General features: G+C 31.9%; 1 protein-coding gene across 1 annotated transcript in view; it reads left to right on the top strand.

Annotated features, from left to right (window-relative positions):
* Positions 1–19,776, top strand: part of sdk2a (sidekick cell adhesion molecule 2a) — a 432,880-nt gene that overhangs the window by 286,438 nt on the left and 126,666 nt on the right. Inside the window, 6 exon segments of the mRNA XM_030142001.1 lie at positions 9,423–9,534; positions 11,173–11,363; positions 11,639–11,722; positions 14,984–15,178; positions 15,703–15,819; positions 16,106–16,273. Of these exon segments, the coding sequence (XP_029997861.1) occupies positions 9,423–9,534; positions 11,173–11,363; positions 11,639–11,722; positions 14,984–15,178; positions 15,703–15,819; positions 16,106–16,273 (867 nt within the window).

Here is a 19,776-nt window from a genome sequence, read left to right on the forward strand (position 1 = left end):
GACGTACTTTATTACAAATACGTCAGTTTATTACATAACTTCGGCTTTATTACAAGATGACGTGACATTCTTATTACATTTGGAACTTTTATTACATCATGGGAATTTATTACATAATGCGGCTCAACACACCTCCTGATTTAAGGTGTGAAATTAAACACAGGAAACGAGGATTTACATCCGTCATTAGTCGTGAACATATGTGAAGGATATGATGACATTAACAGAGATAATTTGCTTTGCAGGTCACTGTGTTGTTTACCGTTCCCCTTTAATTAGAAGATTACACACTCCACATGTTCTCAGCTCTGAGAGTTTATGAACTGCAGTACATTCATTAGCGTCTGCCGAGAAACCGATCGTGTCTTCAATAAAACGTCATTTCTGTGACAAATCAAATGGATTTTCATCCTTGTTTTTGTGGCAGAAAGTCATTAACTAAACGGAGGCGAATATGTCATAAAAAACTTTCACAGTAGAATAATCCAAATTTTTCTACATTTTCCGTGTAACTGCATCAACAGTTCAGTTAATACATGATTCATCTAATTGACTTCTATGAGGTTCAGAATCACCACTTGCGCTGCCGGTGGCTAATCGTTATTCTTCCTTAATATTGAATTCTTCCTCCCGCTCTTTGTCCGTCACTCTTTCCGTCTTATCCTCCTTTCCCTGAATCTATTTTTGCGTCATTAAATCTGCTGTATCAGACCATCGCATTCCACAGTCTTGAATTGAATTAAGCAAAAAAAAAAAAATTAGCTTGAATTAAGGAAAAAATCTTGAATTAAGCCAAAAAAAACTCTTCAATTTAGTAAAATCTTCAATTAAGCAAAAAAAAAAATCTCAAATTAAAAAAAAAAAAAACTTGAGTTAAGCCAAAAAAAATCTTCAATTAAGTTAAAATAAATCTTGAATCAAGCCAAAAAAAACTTCAATTAGTTTAAAAAAAAAAAAAAAATTAAGACAAAAAAAGTCTTCAGTTATGTAAAAAAAAATCATGAATTAAGAAAAAAAAAAAAAAAAAATCTTCAATTGAGTAAAATCTTCAATTGAGCCAAAAAAATCTTCAAATTAAGTAAAAGAATCTTCAATTAAGCCAAAAAAAAAAAAAAAAATCTAAAATTTAGCAAAAAATCTTGAGTTAAGACAAAAAAAAAATCTTCAATTAAGTAAAAAAAAAAAAAAAAAATCTTGAATTAAGCCAAAAAAATATTCAATTTAGTAAAATCTTCAATTAAGCTAAAAAGAAAAAATCTCAAATTTAGCAAAAAATCTTCAATTAAGCCAAAAAAAATCTTCAATTAAGTTAAACAGCATCTTGAATCAAGCCAAAAAAACTTCTTCAATTAGTTAAAAAAAATCTTGAATTAAAGCAAAAAAAAAAATCTTCAATTAAGTAAAAATATCGTGAAAAAAAAAAAAACACTTCAATTGAGTAAAATCTTCAATTGAGCCAAAAAAATCTTCAATTAAGTAAAAGACTCTTTAATTAAGCCAAAAAAAAAAATCTAAAATCTAGCAAAAAATGTTGAGTTAAGCCAAAAAAAATCTTCAATTAAGTTACAAAAACATCTGCATTTAGTTAAAAAAAAAAATCTTGAATTAAGGCACAAAAAATCTTCAATTAAGTAAAAAAAATCGTGAATTAAGCAAAAAAAAATCTTTAATTGAGTAAAATCTTCAATTGAGCCAAAAAAATCATCAATTAAGTAAAAGAATCTTCAATTAAGCCAAAAAAAAAAAAAAAAATCTCAAATTTAGCAAAAAATCTTGAGTTAAGCAAAAAAAAATCTTGAATTAAGCCAAAAAAATATTCAATTTAGTAAAATCTTCAATTAAGCTAAAAAGAAAAAATCTCAAATTTAGCAAAAAATCTTCAATTAAGCCAAAAAAATCTTCAATTAAGTTAAACAGCATCTTGAATCAAGCCAAAAAAAATTCTTCAATTAGTTAAAAAAAATCTTGAATTAAAGCAAAAAAAAAAAATCTTCAATTAAGTAAAAATATCGTGAAAAAAGAAAAAAAAAAACACTTCAATTGAGTAAAATCTTCAATTGAGCCAAAAAAATATTCAATTAAGTAAAAGAATCTTTAATTAAGCCAAAAAAAAAATCTAAAATCTAGCAAAAAATGTTGAGTTAAGCCAAAAAAAATCTTCAATTAAGTTATAAAAACATCTGCATTTAGTTTAAAAAAAAATCTTGAATTAAGGCACAAAAAATCTTCAATTAAGTAAAAAAAATCGTGAATTAAGCAAAAAAAAATCTTTAATTGAGTAAAATCTTCAATTGAGCCAAAAAAATCTTCAATTAAGCAAAAGAATCTTCAATTAAGCCAAAAAAAAAAAAATCTAAAATTTAGCAAAAAATCTTGAGTTAAGACAAAAAAAAAATCTTCAATTAAGTAAAAAAAAAAAAAAAACATCTTGAATTAAGCCAAAAAAATATTCAATTTAGTAAAATCTTCAATTAAGCTAAAAAGAAAAAATCTCAAATTTAGCAAAAAATCTTCAATTAAGCCAAAAAAAATCTTCAATTAAGTTAAACAGCATCTTGAATCAAGCCAAAAAAAATTCTTCAATTAGTTAAAAAAAATCTTGAATTAAAGCAAAAAAAAAAAATAAATCTTCAATTAAGTAAAAATATCGTGAAAAAAAAAAAAAAAAAAAACACTTCAATTGAGTAAAATCTTCAATTGAGCCAAAAAATCTTCAATTAAGTAAAAGAATCTTTAATTAAGCCAAAAGAAAAATCTAAAATCTAGCAAAAAATGTTGAGTTAAGCCAAAAAAAATCTTCAATTAAGTTATAAAAACATCTGCATTTAGTTAAAAAAAAAATCTTGAATTAAGGCACAAAAAATCTTCAATTAAGTAAAAAAAATCGTGAATTAAGCAAAAAAAAATCTTTAATTGAGTAAAATCTTCAATTGAGCCAAAAAAATCTTCAATTAAGTAAAAGAATCTTCAATTAAGCCAAAAAAAAAAAAAAATCTCAAATTTAGCAAAAAATCTTGAGTTAAGCAAAAAAATTCTTGAATTAAGCCAAAAAAATATTCAATTTAGTAAAATCTTCAATTAAGCTAAAAAGAAAAAAACTCAAATTTAGCAAAAAATCTTCAATTAAGCCAAAAAAAATCTTCAATTAAGTTAAACAGCATCTTGAATCAAGCCAAAAAAAATTCTTCAATTAGTTAAAAAAAATCTTGAATTAAAGACAAAAAAAAAAATCTTCAATTAAGTAAAAATATCGTGAAAAAAAAAAAAAAAAACACTTCAATTGAGTAAAATCTTCAATTGAGCCAAAAAAATCTTCAATTAAGTAAAAGAATCTTTAGTTAAGCCAAAAAAAAAATCTAAAATCTAGAAAAAATGTTGAGTTAAGCCAAAAAAAAATCTTCAATTAAGTTATAAAAACATCTGCATTTAGTTAAAAAAAAATCTTGAATTAAGGCACAAAAAATCTTCAATTAAGTAAAAAAAATCGTGAATTAAGCAAAAAAAAATCTTTAATTGAGTAAAATCTTCAATTGAGCCAAAAAAATCTTCAATTAAGTAAAAGAATCTTCAATTAAGCCAAAAAAAAAAAAAATCTCAAATTTAGCAAAAAATCTTGAGTTAAGCAAAAAAAATCTTGAATTAAGCCAAAAAAATATTCAATTTAGTAAAATCTTCAATTAAGCTAAAAAGAAAAAATCTCAAATTTAGCAAAAAATCTTCAATTAAGCCAAAAAAAATCTTCAATTAAGTTAAACAGCATCTTGAATCAAGCCAAAAAAAATTCTTCAATTAGTTAAAAAAAATCTTGAATTAAAGCAAAAAAAAAAATCTTCAATTAAGTAAAAATATCGTGAAAAAAAAAAAAAACACTTCAATTGAGTAAAATCTTCAATTGAGCCAAAAAAATCTTCAATTAAGTAAAAGAATCTTTAATTAAGCCCAAAAAAAAATCTAAAATCTAGCAAAAAATGTTGAGTTAAGCCAAAAAAAATCTTCAATTAAGTTATAAAAACATCTGCATTTAGTTAAAAAAAAAATCTTGAATTAAGGCACAAAAAATCTTCAATTAAGTAAAAAAAATCGTGAATTAAGCAAAAAAAAATCTTTAATTGAGTAAAATCTTCAATTGAGCCAAAAAAATCTTCAATTAAGTAAAAGAATCTTCAATTAAGCCAAAAAAAAAAAAAAAAAAATGTCAAATTTAGCAAAAAATCTTGAGTTAAGACAAAAAAAATCTTGAATTAAGCCAAAAAAATATTCAATTTAGTAAAATCTTCAATTAAGCTAAAAAGAAAAAATCTCAAATTTAGCAAAAAATCTTCAATTAAGCCAAAAAAAATCTTCAATTAAGTTAAACAGCATCTTGAATCAAGCCAAAAAAAATTCTTCAATTAGTTAAAAAAAGTCTTGAATTAAAGCAAAAAAAAAAATCTTCAATTAAGTAAAAATATCGTGAAAAAAAAAAAAAAAACACTTCAGTTGAGTAAAATCTTCAATTGAGCCAAAAAAATCTTCAATTAAGTAAAAGAATCTTTAATTAAGCCAAAAAAAAATCTAAAATCTAGCAAAAAATGTTGAGTTAAGCCAAAAAAAATCTTCAATTAAGTTATAAAACATCTGCATTTAGTTAAAAAAAAAAATCTTGAATTAAGGCACAAAAAATCTTCAATTAAGTAAAAAAAATCGTGAATTAAGCAAAAAAAAATCTTTAATTGAGTAAAATCTTCAATTGAGCCAAAAAAATCTTCAATTAAGTAAAAGAATCTTCAATTAAGCCAAAAAAAAAAAAAAAAAAATCTCAAATTTAGCAAAAAATCTTGAGTTAAGCAAAAAAAATCTTCAATTAAGCCAAAAAAAAAAAAAAAATCTTCAATTAGGTAAAAAAAAAATCTTGAATTAAGCCAAAAAAAAAATCAAAACTTTCACAGTAGAATAATCCGAATTTTTCTACATTTTCTGTGTAACTGCATCAACAGTTCAATTAATACATGATTCATCTAATTGACTTCTATGAGGTTCAGAATCACCACTTGCGCTGCCGGTGGCTAATCGTTATTCCTCCTTATTATTGAATTCTTCCTCTCGCTCTTTGTCCGTCACTCTCTTCGTCTTATCCTCTTTTCTCTGAATCTACTTTTGCGTCATTAAATCTGCTGTATCAGACCATCGCAGACCATAAAAACCTATAACCGTCAAACTTTCCACAGAAGCTCGCACATTAATTAGAAGAAAATGCTGTAATTGTATATTTTAGCCGATAACTTCAGATCTAAGTGATTTTCACGTTTCTTAATAAATCCCTTAGGCTTTAAGACAAATCATTGAAACTTGCTTAATGTTTTTTTTTTTTTTTTTTCCCCGATGTCTTCATTATGCTAAGTAATAATAATGTCAATAATTTCCCTCCAGAACATTCCTGTGCCGTCATGACGAATATTATCACTCAGCAGGTGGAACTTTGGAGAATGTCATGGATATATTTATATAAGTAGGCAGGAATTAATCCTAGAACACCAAACGTATCATATTTGATACATGAGTTTTGAAGCCCTCTACATGACCAGTGTGGTATTTATTTTCTTGAAAAACTTGATGTATACCAGGGGTGTCAAACATGCGGCCCGGGGGCCAAATGCGGCCTGCCAGAGGGTCCAGTTCGGCCCCTGGGATTGCTTGAATTAAGGAAAAAATCTTGAATTAAGCGAAAAAAAAAAAAAAAAAAATCTTCAATTTAGTAAAATCTTCAATTAAGCAAAAAAAAAAAAATCTTCAATTAAATAAAAAAAATCTTCGATTAAGCCCAAAAAAACTCAAAATTTGCAAAAAATCTTGAGTCAAGCCAAAAAAAATCTTCAATTAAGTTAAAAAAAAATCTTGAATTAAGCAAAAAAAAATATTCAATTGAGTGAAATCTTCAATTAAGCAAAAAAAAAAAAAAAATCTTCAATTAAGTAAAAAAAAAAAAAATCTTCAGTTAAGCCAAAAAAAAAATCTCTCAAAATTAGCAAAAAAATCTTGAGTTAAGCCAAAAAAAAAAAAAAAAAAAAAATCTTCAATTAAGGTAAAAAATAAATCTTGATTTAAGACAAAAACAATCTTTAATTAAGTAAAAATAATGTTGAATTAGGCCCAAAAAAATCTAGAATTAACAACTTAAATATTTTTCTTTGTTTTAGTGCAAAAAATAACATTAAATTATGAAAATATTTACATTTACAAACTATCCTGTAACACGAAATTGTGAATAACCTGAACAAATATGAACAACCTGAAATGTCTAAAGAAAATTCAGCACAATTTTAACCATTTTTCTTCCTGTTCCTCAGTGTTTAGTGTCTTTGTAGATCTGATCCATAATGCACACGGACAAATGAGAAGTTGAGGAATAATATTGTTAAAATTGCATTAAATTTTCGTACATTTTTTAATTAAAATTTCAGTTTGTTCAGGGTTTTTTTTTTTTTCTTTTTCCAATGTCTTCATTATGCTAAGTAATAATAATGTCAATTATTATCACTCAGCAGGTGGAACTTTGGAGAATGTCATGGATATATTTATATAAGTAGGCAGGAATTAACCCTATAACACCAAACGGATCATATTTGATACATGAGTTTTGAAGTCCTCTACATGATCAGTGTGGTATTTATTTTCTTGAAAATCTTGATGTATACCAGTGGTGTCAAACAGGGGGCCAAATAGGTGACTAGCAATCTATAAACCCAATTTGGTTTGAATTCAACCAACAGTTTTGCTGCTACAGACATTTGAAATTTCACCCGTTATAAGTAAATGAGGGGTTTAAAAATTCATAAAAATTTAAACTTTGACCTATTTTTCCCAAAATGTAATCATATCTATGCTGGGTCACTGACAATCCATAAACCAAATTTGGTATGAATTCAACCAATAGTTTTGCTGCTACAGACATTTGAAATTTCACCCATTATAAGTAAATGGGGGAAAAATGATTTTAAAAATTCATAAAAATTGAACTTTGACCCACTTTTCCCAAAATGTAACCACATATATTCTGGGTCACTGGGCATGTATAAACCCAATTTGGTACGAATTCAACCAGTAGTTTTGCTACTACAGACATTAGAAATTTCATCAATTATAAGTAAATGGGAGAAAAAAAGATGTAAAAAAAAAAAAAATCATAAAAAATTTAACTTTGACCTACTTTTCCCTAAAGAAAATTAGATCTATTCTGGATCACTGACAATCTATAAACCAAATTTGGTGCAAATTCAACCAATAGTTTTGCTACTATAGACATGTGAAATTTCACCCATTATAAGTAAATGGGGGAAAAAAGATTTTTAAAATTCATAAAAAATTTGACCTTTGACCTACTTTTACCAAAATGTAATCACATATATTCTGGGTCACTGGCCATGTATAAACCCAATTGGTATGAATTCAACCAGTAGTTTTGCTACTATAGACATTAGAAATTTCAACAATTATAAGTAAATGGGGGGGAAAAAAAGATGTAAAAAAAATTCATAAAACATTGAACTTTGACCTACTTTTACCAAAATGTAATCACATCTATTCTGGGTCTCTGCCAATCTATAAACCCAATTTGGTTTGAATTCAACCAATTGTTTTGCTGCTACAGACATTTGAAATTTTTTCCATTGTAAGTAAATTGGGGGGGGTTTAAAAAAATTCATAAAAATTTAAACTTTGACCTATTTTTCCCTAAATGTAATCGCATCTATTCTGGGTCACTGACAATCTATGAACCAAATTTGGTTTGAATTCAACCAATAGTTTTGCTGCTACAGACATTTGAAATTTCACCCATTATAAGTAAATGGGGGAAAAAAAGATGTACAAAAAAAAAAATCATAAAAAATTGAACTTTGGCCTACTTTTCCCAAAATGTAGTCACATCTATTATGGGTCACTAGCAATCTATAAACCCAATTTGGTGCAAATTCAACCCATAGTTTTGCTGCTATAGACATGTGAAATTTTGCCCATTATAAGTAAATGGGGAAAAAAAGAGTCTAAAAATTCAGAAAAAAATTTGAACTTTGACTTACTTTTCCCAAAATGTAATGAGGTCCATTCTTGGTCATTGGTAATCTATAAACCAAATTTGGTGCAAATTCAGCCAACAGTTTTGCTGCTACAGATATTTGAAACTTCACCCATTATAAGTCAATGGGGGGTTTCAAAATTCATAAAAATTTTAACTTTGACCTATTTTTCCCAAAATGTAATCACATCTATTCTGGGTCACTGACAATCTATAAACCAAATTTGGTATGAATTCGACCAATAGTTTTGCTGCTACAGACATTTGAAATTTCACCCATTATAAGTAAATGGGGGGGGGGGTTAAATTCATAAAAAAATTAACTTTTACCTACTTTTACCAAATTGTAATCAGGTCTGTTCTGTGTCACTAGTAATCTATAAACCAAATTTGGAATGAATTCCACCAGTAGTTTTGCTGCTACAGACATTTGAAATTTCACCCATTATAAGTGAATGGGGGAAGAAAAGATGTAAAAAAAAAATCATTAAAAATTTTAACTTTGACCTACTGACGAATTCAACCAATAGTTTTGCAGCTAGGGTGTTAACAAACAAATAAACAAACCAAACCGAAAATAATACCCCTTGCCTTCCCTTTTGGGGGGTGGGATAAAAATAAAATAAAAGAATACAAATGGAATACAAGAGCGAACACACTGTACATAATAAATCAGAAGAATAAAAAAAAAAAGAACTGTAGAAAATGTGGATGAACAAACAGACAAACTTCAGTCAAAATGTACTTTACAAGGCTGTAATTTCCAATCAGACGCTTCAGAAAAATGATCATAATACATAGAAGTTGATTAGATATCCTCCTAACCTGCTGTGGCCTTGAACCAAACTGCACACACTCCACCTAACTTAGAAAATGAGCCACAACAAATACCACGCACAAAATACACAACATGCAACAACACACTGCAGTGGCGGCGCAATCACTCAAACACGTCCAATCGCACGCGGGCCTGTACCCCAGTACTCCGGAGAGGTGGGGGGGAAAATGAGATCAGATTCAGAGAGAGATCACTGATTGAGGGCAGTGAATCGATGGTTGGCTAGAGGCTCCGTGAAACCCGTGAGTGATGGTGCTGCATTTAATCGCCTTTTGTGTTTGTCTCAATTATGCTACATAATGGCTTCTAACACCTGGGCTAACACCGGTGCTCAGGAAATGCTGTGTGCACTAGAAAAAAGGATCTAAAGTAAAGACAGGGGTGTTAATAGTGGGGTTATAGTATGACGGCTTCCTGCTGCTGGCGGTGACACAGCTGGCAGACGCTCAGGTTGCACCAGGTGAGTCTGAAACACACGGTATCAAAGGGTTTTCACTTTTTCACTATCTCTGTGTTTTTTTTTTTTTTTAGATGTGGGAGGACCTGCAGACCCCATCGCCCCCTCAATCATCATCCCCCCCAAGAACACCAGTGTGACTGTGGGAAGAAACGAAGCCATCATGGAGTGTGTCGCCAATGCAAGGTACAGTAGGTCCTGGGTTTGGTTTGTTTTACAAAGAACAACGGCACAGATTCTGCAGAAAACACACATCCTAATGCAGTCAGAGACATGCACACGTCACCAAAGCCAGTGTTGGGAGTAATGTGTGCCAAAAGTAATGGATTACTTTTTGCTTGCTGGAAAAAAATCAATAGTGAGATATAAGATTATTATTATTTTTAGACAATAGATCTTGAAAATCTTATTTCAAGAAATCTTGTTAAGGTAATTTTCACTTGTTCCATTGGCAGATTTTTTACTTAATCATATAAATATATATATATATATATATATATATATATATATATATATATATATATATATATATATATATATATATATTTATTTTTGTTTTGTTTTGGGTTTTTTGGGGGGTTTTTTTGTTTTTGTTTTTTGTTTTTTTTGTTTAGTTCAAAATTTTTTTGTTGCTTAATTCAAGATTAGTTTCTTAATTCAATTTTTTTTGCTTAATTCAAATTTTTTTGGCTTAATTCAACAATTTGTTTTGCTTAATTCAACATTTTTGTTTTGCTTAATTCAACTTTTTTTTTAATTCAAGATTTTTTTTTACTTAATTCAAGTTTTTTTTGCTTAAGTCAAATTTTTTTGCTTAATTCAACATTTTTTTTTTGCTTAATTCAAGATTTTTTTTACTTCATTGAAGATTTTTTGCTTAATTTCAACATTTTTTCCTTAATTCATGCTTTTTTTTTTTCTTAATTCAACATTTTTTTGCTTAATTCAATGATTTTTTTTTTTTGCTTAATTCAACATTTTTTTTTTGCTTAATTCAACTTTTTTTTATTCAAGATTTTTTTTACTTAATTGAATATTTGTTCCTTAATTCAACATTTTTTCCTTAATTTGAGCAAAAAAAATATTTTTGCTTAATTCCAAGATTTTGTGCTTAATTCAATTTTTTTTACTCAATTGAAGATTTTTTTGCTGAATTCAACATTTTTTCCTTAATTCAAGCTAATTATTTATTTATTTATTTATTGTTTTGATTTAATTCAAGACCCGTGGACCCCTAAGGGTTAATGTCAATCTTATAGCGTCACTAGAAAGGCCTCTGGTGAACGAACTCCTCCCCCTGTTGGATCATCCATGTTTCAAATACACTGTATGTATCATGTATCAAATATGATACGTTAGGTTTTATAGGGTTAAAAATGCATAATTCCATTTTTATAAAAAACAAATAACAGTCACTTGTAATCTTTAATTTATTCCAGTTTGGGAGTAAGTCGTCCAACACTCACCCAAACACCCCCTCCCTGTTCTCACCTTTACATGTGATATTGTGTGATGTAGATGAGACTGGAAACCTTTTGTTTGAACACGATAGAAAAATGTTTTGTACAAGTCTCATTTTGTACCTCGACGCCATTCTCCTCTTTGATTCAAGGCTCCACTCTGTTCTCCTCGTCTCACGCAATCCCAGTCCTGAATTTTGACTATTATCTCCAATTCAAAGACCTAATCAGAATGACAGATGTATCCCATCCTTCTCTCAATGCAGTGTAACCTTGAAACAGAATAGGAATCTGTATTAAAACCCACATCCTCTATCCTTTGCTCTTTTTTTTTTTCATCTTTTTTTATCTTTTTCTTCCGCAGACCCCTCGTCAAAATGAGTATCACTTGGAGGAAAGACGGGGTAGTGGTCAATACTGGGATTCGCGATTTTGGCCGGAGGTTGGTGATCAGTTTGCCCGCTGTCAGCGATAGCGGCTACTACGAATGTGAGGCGTCGCTCCGCAGCAGCAGCGTACCGTCAGTCACCGCCGGCGCCTTCCTGCACGTTCTGGGTAAATAAGTCGTCATCATCGTACTTCTTCACCCCGCTCTGAGCATCTGAACCCAAATTATCCAAATATTGCATCAGAGTGCTGACTCCCATGTCAAGAGAAAATTTCGAACCATTTCGTATTCCAGTAATTGAGCTGATGTTTTTTATCTAGAGTGGTGCATTCTAGTTCAGCAAATAGGGGTCAAGATAAAAAGCCTAGACGGAGTGTGAGTCGGTTTTTGAAGCTTTAAATGGAGCGACGTTTCATGTGTTTGATTTTTCTTCTTTGAACAGAATATCCTCTTTTTGTAAAAGAGCCGCCGAGTCACATCAGCGCAGAGATGGAAAAGGTGGTGGACATCCCCTGTCAGGCACGAGGTTAGCGACACGTGTGTGTGTGTGTGTGTGTGTGTGTGTGCTATTTGATTTGTGAAACAACAAGAAAGTGTCAATAAAATTAAACAAATTAACCCTATAGGACAGTGTTTCCCAACCGTTTTGAGCCACGTTTTGAACTCGGAAAGTACTCGTAGAGCACAGACCTCCACCAAGGCAGATCAACGCCAACCCCCCCCCATCACCACCAAAATTTAATCATATATTCCTTGTACCAATATCAAAGTTTCCTGACAATTTCATCCAAATCCGTCCATAACTTTTTGAGTTATCTTGCTAACAAACAGACAAACAAACCCCGATGACAACATAACCTCCTTCGCAGAGATAATAACAGAATTAAAGAACCTGCGCTTTCCGAGTGCTTTTCTTGTTAATAGTTTGTTTCTTTTGCCAGTATCAATATTTCCTGAAAATTTCATCCAAAACCGTCCGTAACTTTTTGAGTTATCATGCTAAGAGACCAACAGACAAACAAACAAACATACAAACAAACAAAGAAACAGACAAAGAAACAAAAAAATCCCCCCCAGTCACCACCAAAATTTCATCATTCGTTTCTTGTGCCAGTATCGACATTTCCTGAAAATTTCATCAAAATCCGTCTATAGTTTTTTGAGTTATCTTGGTAACAAACAAACAAATAAACAAACAAACCCCCCCCCCGATCAATACCAAAATGTAATCATTTGTTCCTTGTGCCAGTATCAACATTTCCTAAAAATCCTTCCATAACTTTTTGAGTTATCTTGCTAACAGACAGACAAACAAACAAAAAAAAAACAAACAAACAGACAAACAAACAAAAATTCTGTCCCCCCCCCGTTCCCCTCCCGATCCCCACTAAAAAATTTTCATTTGTTCCTTGGGCCAGTATCAACATTTCCTGAAAATGTCATCAAAATCTGTCCATTACTTTTTGACTTATCGTGCTAACAGGCAAACAAACAAACAAACAAACAAAAACAAACAAAAACTAGAAGCACTCGGAGAGCGCAGACCTCCGCCAAGGCTGATCAGTGCCCCCCCCCGTGGGCCCCCTCACCCCAGATCACCAGCAAAATTTAATCATTTCTTCCTTATCCCATTTCCAACAAACCCTGAAAATTTCATCCAAATCTGTCCATAACTTTTTGAGTTATGTTGCACACTAACAGACAGACAAACAAACAAACAGACAGACAAACAAACAAACAAACCCTGGCAAAAACATAACCTCCTTGGCGGAGGTAACAAACAAAAACAAACACCGATGAAAACATAACCTCCTTGGCAGATGTAATAACAGAATTAAAGAACCAAACCTAAAGCATTGTTTTGTAAATATTGCTGCATTTGATGGATTAGAGAGGAAAGCAGGGATAAAAGAAAACAAACGGAGGAAAAACATAAACAAAAAACCCCCCAAAAACTAGAAAAGCACCCCCCATCACCACCAAAATTTAATCATTTGTTCCTTGTGTCAGTATCAACATTTCCAGAACATTTCCTTAAAATCCTTCCATAAATTTTTGAGTTATCTTGCTAACAGACAAACAAACAAACAAACAAACCCAGATAAAAAATATAACCTCCTTGGCAGATGTAACAACAGAATTAAAAAAACAAACCTAAAGCATTGTTTTGTAAATATTGCTGCGTTTGATGGATTAGAGAGGAAAGTGTTTGTTCCTTTTGCCAGTATCAAAATTTCCTGAAAATTTCATCATATATGTCCAAGAAGTGTATATATAAAAAATACAAGATTGCAACATTACAAGATAACATTGGAGCAGTGGTTTCCACAAAATAGTTTATTTATTTATTTATTTATTTTAGTTCAGTCATAGAAATACTCTGAAATTCAAAATTTCAACTTTAGTGTCTTATTGGGAGACATAACAAGACTTTATTACTTTTGTGAAATTTTTCTTTTCTTTTTTTTTTTTTTTTTTTTTTGTTATGTGGAAAATCAAGATCAGTGAAGTTAACATGTTTGGCTCCTTACCCATAAGTGGCAAAAAATAAATTAAAAAAAAAAAAAAAAAAAACAAAATACAAGAAAAACACATGTATGGTGAAAAGAACCTGTATTTTAGACATTAGACCAACATTAGTGCTGATCCAGACCCATGTCCACAGCCACATTCTCCCTTTGAACATCATTCCTTACATTAGTACCATTACTTCATGGTACCTAACAAAGCAGGTCCACTCACTGTTCATGCAGAGGTGGACCTTCCAGACCCTGTAGACCACATTGAACCTGAGATTGTTGACTCACTGTAACTGGTGCTGTCACTAGTCGCTTTTTCATTGACCCTCAAATTGCGCATAAAAATTTGCCGAATGAAAAAACGACAATTTGGCCCAAACTCTCGTTTTTCAATTAAAGGTTTTTGCGCTGGCAAGAAGTGGTTTTTCAGACATAGTGCAATTGGTATATCACACAAAACTGCAATGGAAAGACTTTTTTTCTGCAACTAATAAAAAAAAACAAAAAAAAAACAGATGTTGACGGACATCACAACAAGCGAAGAAGAGTTTTAAAAGAAACATGCCGTATGTGTGGACACACCAGGAAACTGAATATTTTTTTTTAATTTAGTATGAGATAGAGGGGTAATATATAATAATAAAGAAAATATCTGTAAATCAACACCATATTTACATTTGTCTTCATGTTTATGGAATGACTTCTCCTTTCTTCTTGCGATAATAAACAAATCATCTCATTTGTAATTTAATGGAAAAACCGACATTACACACTTCTGTTTTTTCGACATTTAGTAAATATTGGTAAAGTTTTGTGCAGATGTCCAATGGAAAGCAACTGCTGTCTTGTAATGTGTGCGGAAATGACCAAAAATAGTCACTTGCCTGATAAAGGGTTAATTTGACTTATTGACATAAATCTCAGTCTTTTGTAACTTAATACTTATATATATGTTATGAAAGCCAAGAAGAAAAATCAGTTATAATCTGATAAATGTGCAGTTTAATGAGATTTATGTCATAGGAAGTCAATTTTTTAATTATGTTTTAACTGAAGTCAGACCGAACAAACCAGGTACACTCATTGTTCACGCAGAGGTGGACCTTCCAGACCCTGTAGATCACATTGGACCTGAGATTATTCCCTTATTGCAACTGTTACTGTCACTGTCTTGTAATATGTGCGTAAATGACCAAAAACAGCCACTTTCCCGATAAAGGGTTAAAGGGCAGCAGTGATGTGAACAAACCCTTGTGTTTACTGTGCAGGAACTCCGCAGCCTGACATTGTGTGGTATAAAGACGCAGTCCCCATCAGCCCGGTGAAAATCCCCAGGTACAGGGTGTTGGTGGGAGGCAGTCTGCAGATCAACGGCCTCCTCCCAGACGACACGGGGATGTTTCAGTGCTTCGCCCGAAATCTGGCAGGAGAAATCCAGACAAATACCTACCTAGCTGTTACAAGTACGTCCCCCTTGAAATATTTTCAAAGCTATCTCTACGTCTGCTGCTTAATTCCGTTCATCTCCCCCCCTCCACCCCTCTCTTTTTCATTCTTAAATCCGTGCCTCTGTTCTGGTTTCTAATCCTCTTTTCTCCCTCACTCTGTCTTTCCTCCCACACCCATCTATCTATATATCTCTTTGCAGTGACAGATTTGTCACCTTGGATGCTCGGGCAATTATTGGCTATTTTTGAATCAGGGAATGTGCTGCAGAAGCACAGACGTGGCGCTGCCTTGTCAGTTTTTTTTCTGAGCTGTCTCACAGAATGAGACCTGACAACGCCCCCCCCACCCCCACCCCCCACCCCCTTTTGTCAAGTCTATTAAGCTCTCAGCTGCCGCCTGTTTTATTAGGCAGAAAGCTGTTTATGTCTGTCATTATCACCTCTGTCTCACCTGATTGTGTTTGTATGTGTGCGTCTATGCGTATGGATGACTGACCGACCCCCCCACCCCCACCCCCTTCTTCTCCTCCCTTTTGCAGGTATTGCTCCCAACATCACCGCCGGTCCCTCTGACAGCGCTGTGATTGACGGCATGTCAGTCATTCTCCATTGCGAGACCTCAGGAGCGCCACGTCCAGCCATCACCTGGCAGAAAGGTGCGTAGGCAAAACCAGCGTGAGGCTCCGTGCCACACTTCATTCTGCTGCATTTGGACTTGTCAAAGTTAGACGAGAAAGCGGTAGAAAGGATTAAAAATATGCATTTTTCTCAGACAAGGTTCACTTCCTTATTTTAGCTACTTTCCCCGCTGTTTGTTTTCCCTGACACTTTTCCAATACCCTAATCTTCTCTTGCTCACTCTCTCTTCCTTTTCACCTTTTTTTTTTTTTTTTACCTTGTCCTCCATCCCGTACCATCAATCACTTCCACATTTCCCCGCAGGTGAACGTGTCTTGGCCAGTGGTTCGGTCCAGCTGCCCAGGTTCACACTGTTGGAATCGGGCAGCTTGCTAATTAGCCCCTCCCACCTGTCAGACGCCGGTACCTACACCTGCATGGCCAGTAACTCCAGGGGCATCGACGAGGCTTCGGCTGACCTCGTCGTCTGGGGTAAGCATAACCCATATTAGTTATACTCAGAGCAGAGTACAACTTCAAACAGCTGTGCTAGAATGAAGCCAAATACTTTTTTGTTTTTTGTTTTTAACCCTCCGGTATCCTGTCCAGCAAGGCCCTTACTAAGCACCAAGTGTGCCTTTTTGGCACACTGGTGGAATAATGTCAAAAAGATTTTCATACAATTTGTTTTTAATTCTTTTACACTTTTTTCTATTTGATCAACTTGAGCCATAAATAAAAATACCAAATACTCAATAATTGTCACATTTTTTTACCCTTTAAATGCTGTGTTTGTAATGTAAACAAACCATTTTTTGGATGCAAAAAACACAACAAATTATTTTTTTCAAAATAGTACATAAAAAGTGGATCACATATTTGATTTTTTTCATCCTGGCATATGTCAATGATTAACAGCAACATCAGTTAATTTGCATTATTATTTTTGGCACTAGGTCAAATGTTCAAAAATACTAGCATCTGTCACCAAGTGTGCGTAAAATGCACACCTATAAATCAAATTTTTAAATATTATATATTGATTTATTTTTCTGCTCTAATTTGATTTTATTTTTGTAAATCAAGGTCAGCCCTAATCATACATGTCAAATAACTATTTTAGATTTTTTTAACCCTTTAAACGATCTCTTTTCATCATGATGTCACTACACTTTTAATGCAAAAAACACAAAATATGTTTTTTTGTTGTTTTTTTCAAAATACTACATAAAAATTGGATTACATATTATTTCATTTTTGCAGCCTGGCATATGTCAATGATTAACAGCAACATTAACAACGTTAATAAATTCATTTAGACCCTCCCCTCTCAAATGAAGCCCAGATATCAGTAAAAGCAGGATTTATGCCTTAATGGCTTTCAGATCGAAAACAGTGGTTATAATGGAAGAAATAGTGCATTTTAGGCACACCTGGGAGACATATGCTTGTCTTGTAACTTTCTTCTGTTTACAATGAGCAAATTTTAGTTGGTGGCCAGAATTTTAAATATCATGCACAAATGAACAACTTATGAATTCTAACCTTATTTAAATTGTGAAAAATAATAGGAAGTTTTTTAACACGAAGTGAAAAGTGTGCCTAAAAAGTGCACCTGGATACCGGAGGGTTAAATAAATAAATAAATAAAATTAACAAAAAAAAAACAAACAAACATCGATGAGGCTTTGGCTTCGGCTGACCTCATCATCTGGGGTAAGCATAACCCATACTAGTTCTACTCATAGCATATTACAACTTGAAACAGACACGCTAGAAAGAAGCCAAATACTTTGTTTTTTTGTTTTTTTTAATGAAAAAATAAAATAAAATTCTATAAAATGTTAAAAAAAAAAAAAAAAAAACATACATCGATGAGGCTTCAGCTGACCTCGTCGTCTGGGGTAAGCATAACTCATAGCATATTACAACTTCAAACAGCTGCACTAGAAAGAAGCCAAATATATATATATTTTTTTACATTTAAATAAAAATTAAATTACATTTTTAAAAAAATTTAAAAATAAACATACATCAACAAGGCTTCGGCTGACCTTGTCATCTGGGGTAAAAATAACCCATAATAGTTATACTCACAGCATATTACAGCTTCAAACAGCTGCGCTAGAATGAAGCCAAATACCCATAAATCTCACCAGATTGTCTTGTATTAAGCAAAACACTGCAAATACAATTTTAGTTGGCCAGAATAAAATAAAAGTCTCTTCACTGAAAAACACAACTAAAATACTTTAACCCTTAAAGACCCAAATATCCATCATCGTCCATAACCATCTACTGATCTAAACTGTTTAATACCTGTTAATCCATTAATTCTATCAATACATGTCAATAATTGGTGTAAAATACAGTTTGTCATCTTTTCATGGTCATCAGATATGACCCATTTGGACGTTCAGAGGCTCCGTAGTTACCATGGAAACACCGTCATCCTCTGCAACATTGATTCACCAGTAAAACCCAAGAAGTTGAATAAAAAGCAGCGGTCATAAATATTTGTTTTAAGTTCAGTTAATGATATATTTAACTGGAAAAGTCACTTTTTCTTCAGTTTTCTCTGTTTTTTGGTATAATAACCCTAACGTTTAACCCACAAAGACCCAAACAGCTACTAGCAACAAAAAACATCAACTGATGTTAAATATATAATCATATCTGATCCACTAATCCTACTATACTGGACGTTCTGTGTCCGGTGCGTCTTTGTCCGACGCGTGTCCCAATGTTGCAGCACAGGAGGGCGTACGGGTGCAATGCTGCTGTTGCACCACGGGAGGGCGCTATCGTACAACGGCCCCACGGGTACAATGCCGCTAGTCTTATCAATACATGTAAATAATTGGTGTAAAATACAGTTTGTCATCTTTTTATGTTCATCAGATATGACCCATTTGGACATTCAGAGGCTCTGTAGTTACCGTGGAAACACCGTCATCTTCTACAACATTGATTCACCAGTAAAACCAATGGAGTTGGATCAATGACACTGGGTTTATATTTAGTTAAAAATGTATTGTACTAAAAAAATTTAACCCATAAACACCCAAACATCCATCATTGGTCAAAAGCCTCTACTAATATAAACTGTTTCATACCTGTTGATCCACTAATCCTATCAATACATGTAAATAATTGGTGTAAAATACAGTTTGTCACCTTTTTATGGTCATCATACTAGTAGGATTAATCCTTTCCAAATACAGCTATGTGAATGATCTGGTGGTCAATATATTATTTTTTTTATATTTTTTTTTCTTAATGTTCTGCAGCCCTAGTTTGAAAAAAAAAAAAAATTTGCTTTTTTAAGCCATAAAGACCCAAACAGCCACTGGCAACCAAACCATCTACTGATATAAAATGCTTAATAACTTCTGATTCACTAATCACATCAATACATGTAAATAATAGGTGTAAAATACACTCATCGTTTTATGTTCATCAGATATGACCCATTTGGATGTTCAGAGACTCCTTTGTTACCATGGAAACACAGTCATCTTCTACAACATTGATTCACCAGTAAAAATCATAGAGTTGGATCAATGACAGTAGATGGACACATAACAAAAAAAAAAAAAACATGTAGAAAAATGACTAAAAGAATTTAAAAAATAATAAATAACGTGAGCAAAACATGAACTAAAATTAAGTAAAAAAGAATAGATTAAGCCATAATCACTGATTCACTAGTAAAACCCATGGAGTTTGATAAATGAAAGTGGATGGAGACGCTTGTTTTTGTATTCAGTAATTGATAGCTTTGATGAAAATGTCACTTTTTCTTTCATTTTCTCTGTTTTGATATGATAATGTTGGATTTCCTCTGAGTTTTCATGAATATCTAACTAAAATATAGGAAATTAAATATAAGAAAATGCAAAATTTACAGTGAAAAGTGCAAAATACAGAGGATAATATTATAATAAATGGTGATAAATCACTTAAGGAAGGTTAAATAGAGATAAACATGCATT

This window comes from Sphaeramia orbicularis, chromosome 8, assembly GCF_902148855.1.
Source record: "Sphaeramia orbicularis chromosome 8, fSphaOr1.1, whole genome shotgun sequence".
Taxonomy (NCBI): Eukaryota; Metazoa; Chordata; class Actinopteri; order Kurtiformes; family Apogonidae; genus Sphaeramia; species Sphaeramia orbicularis.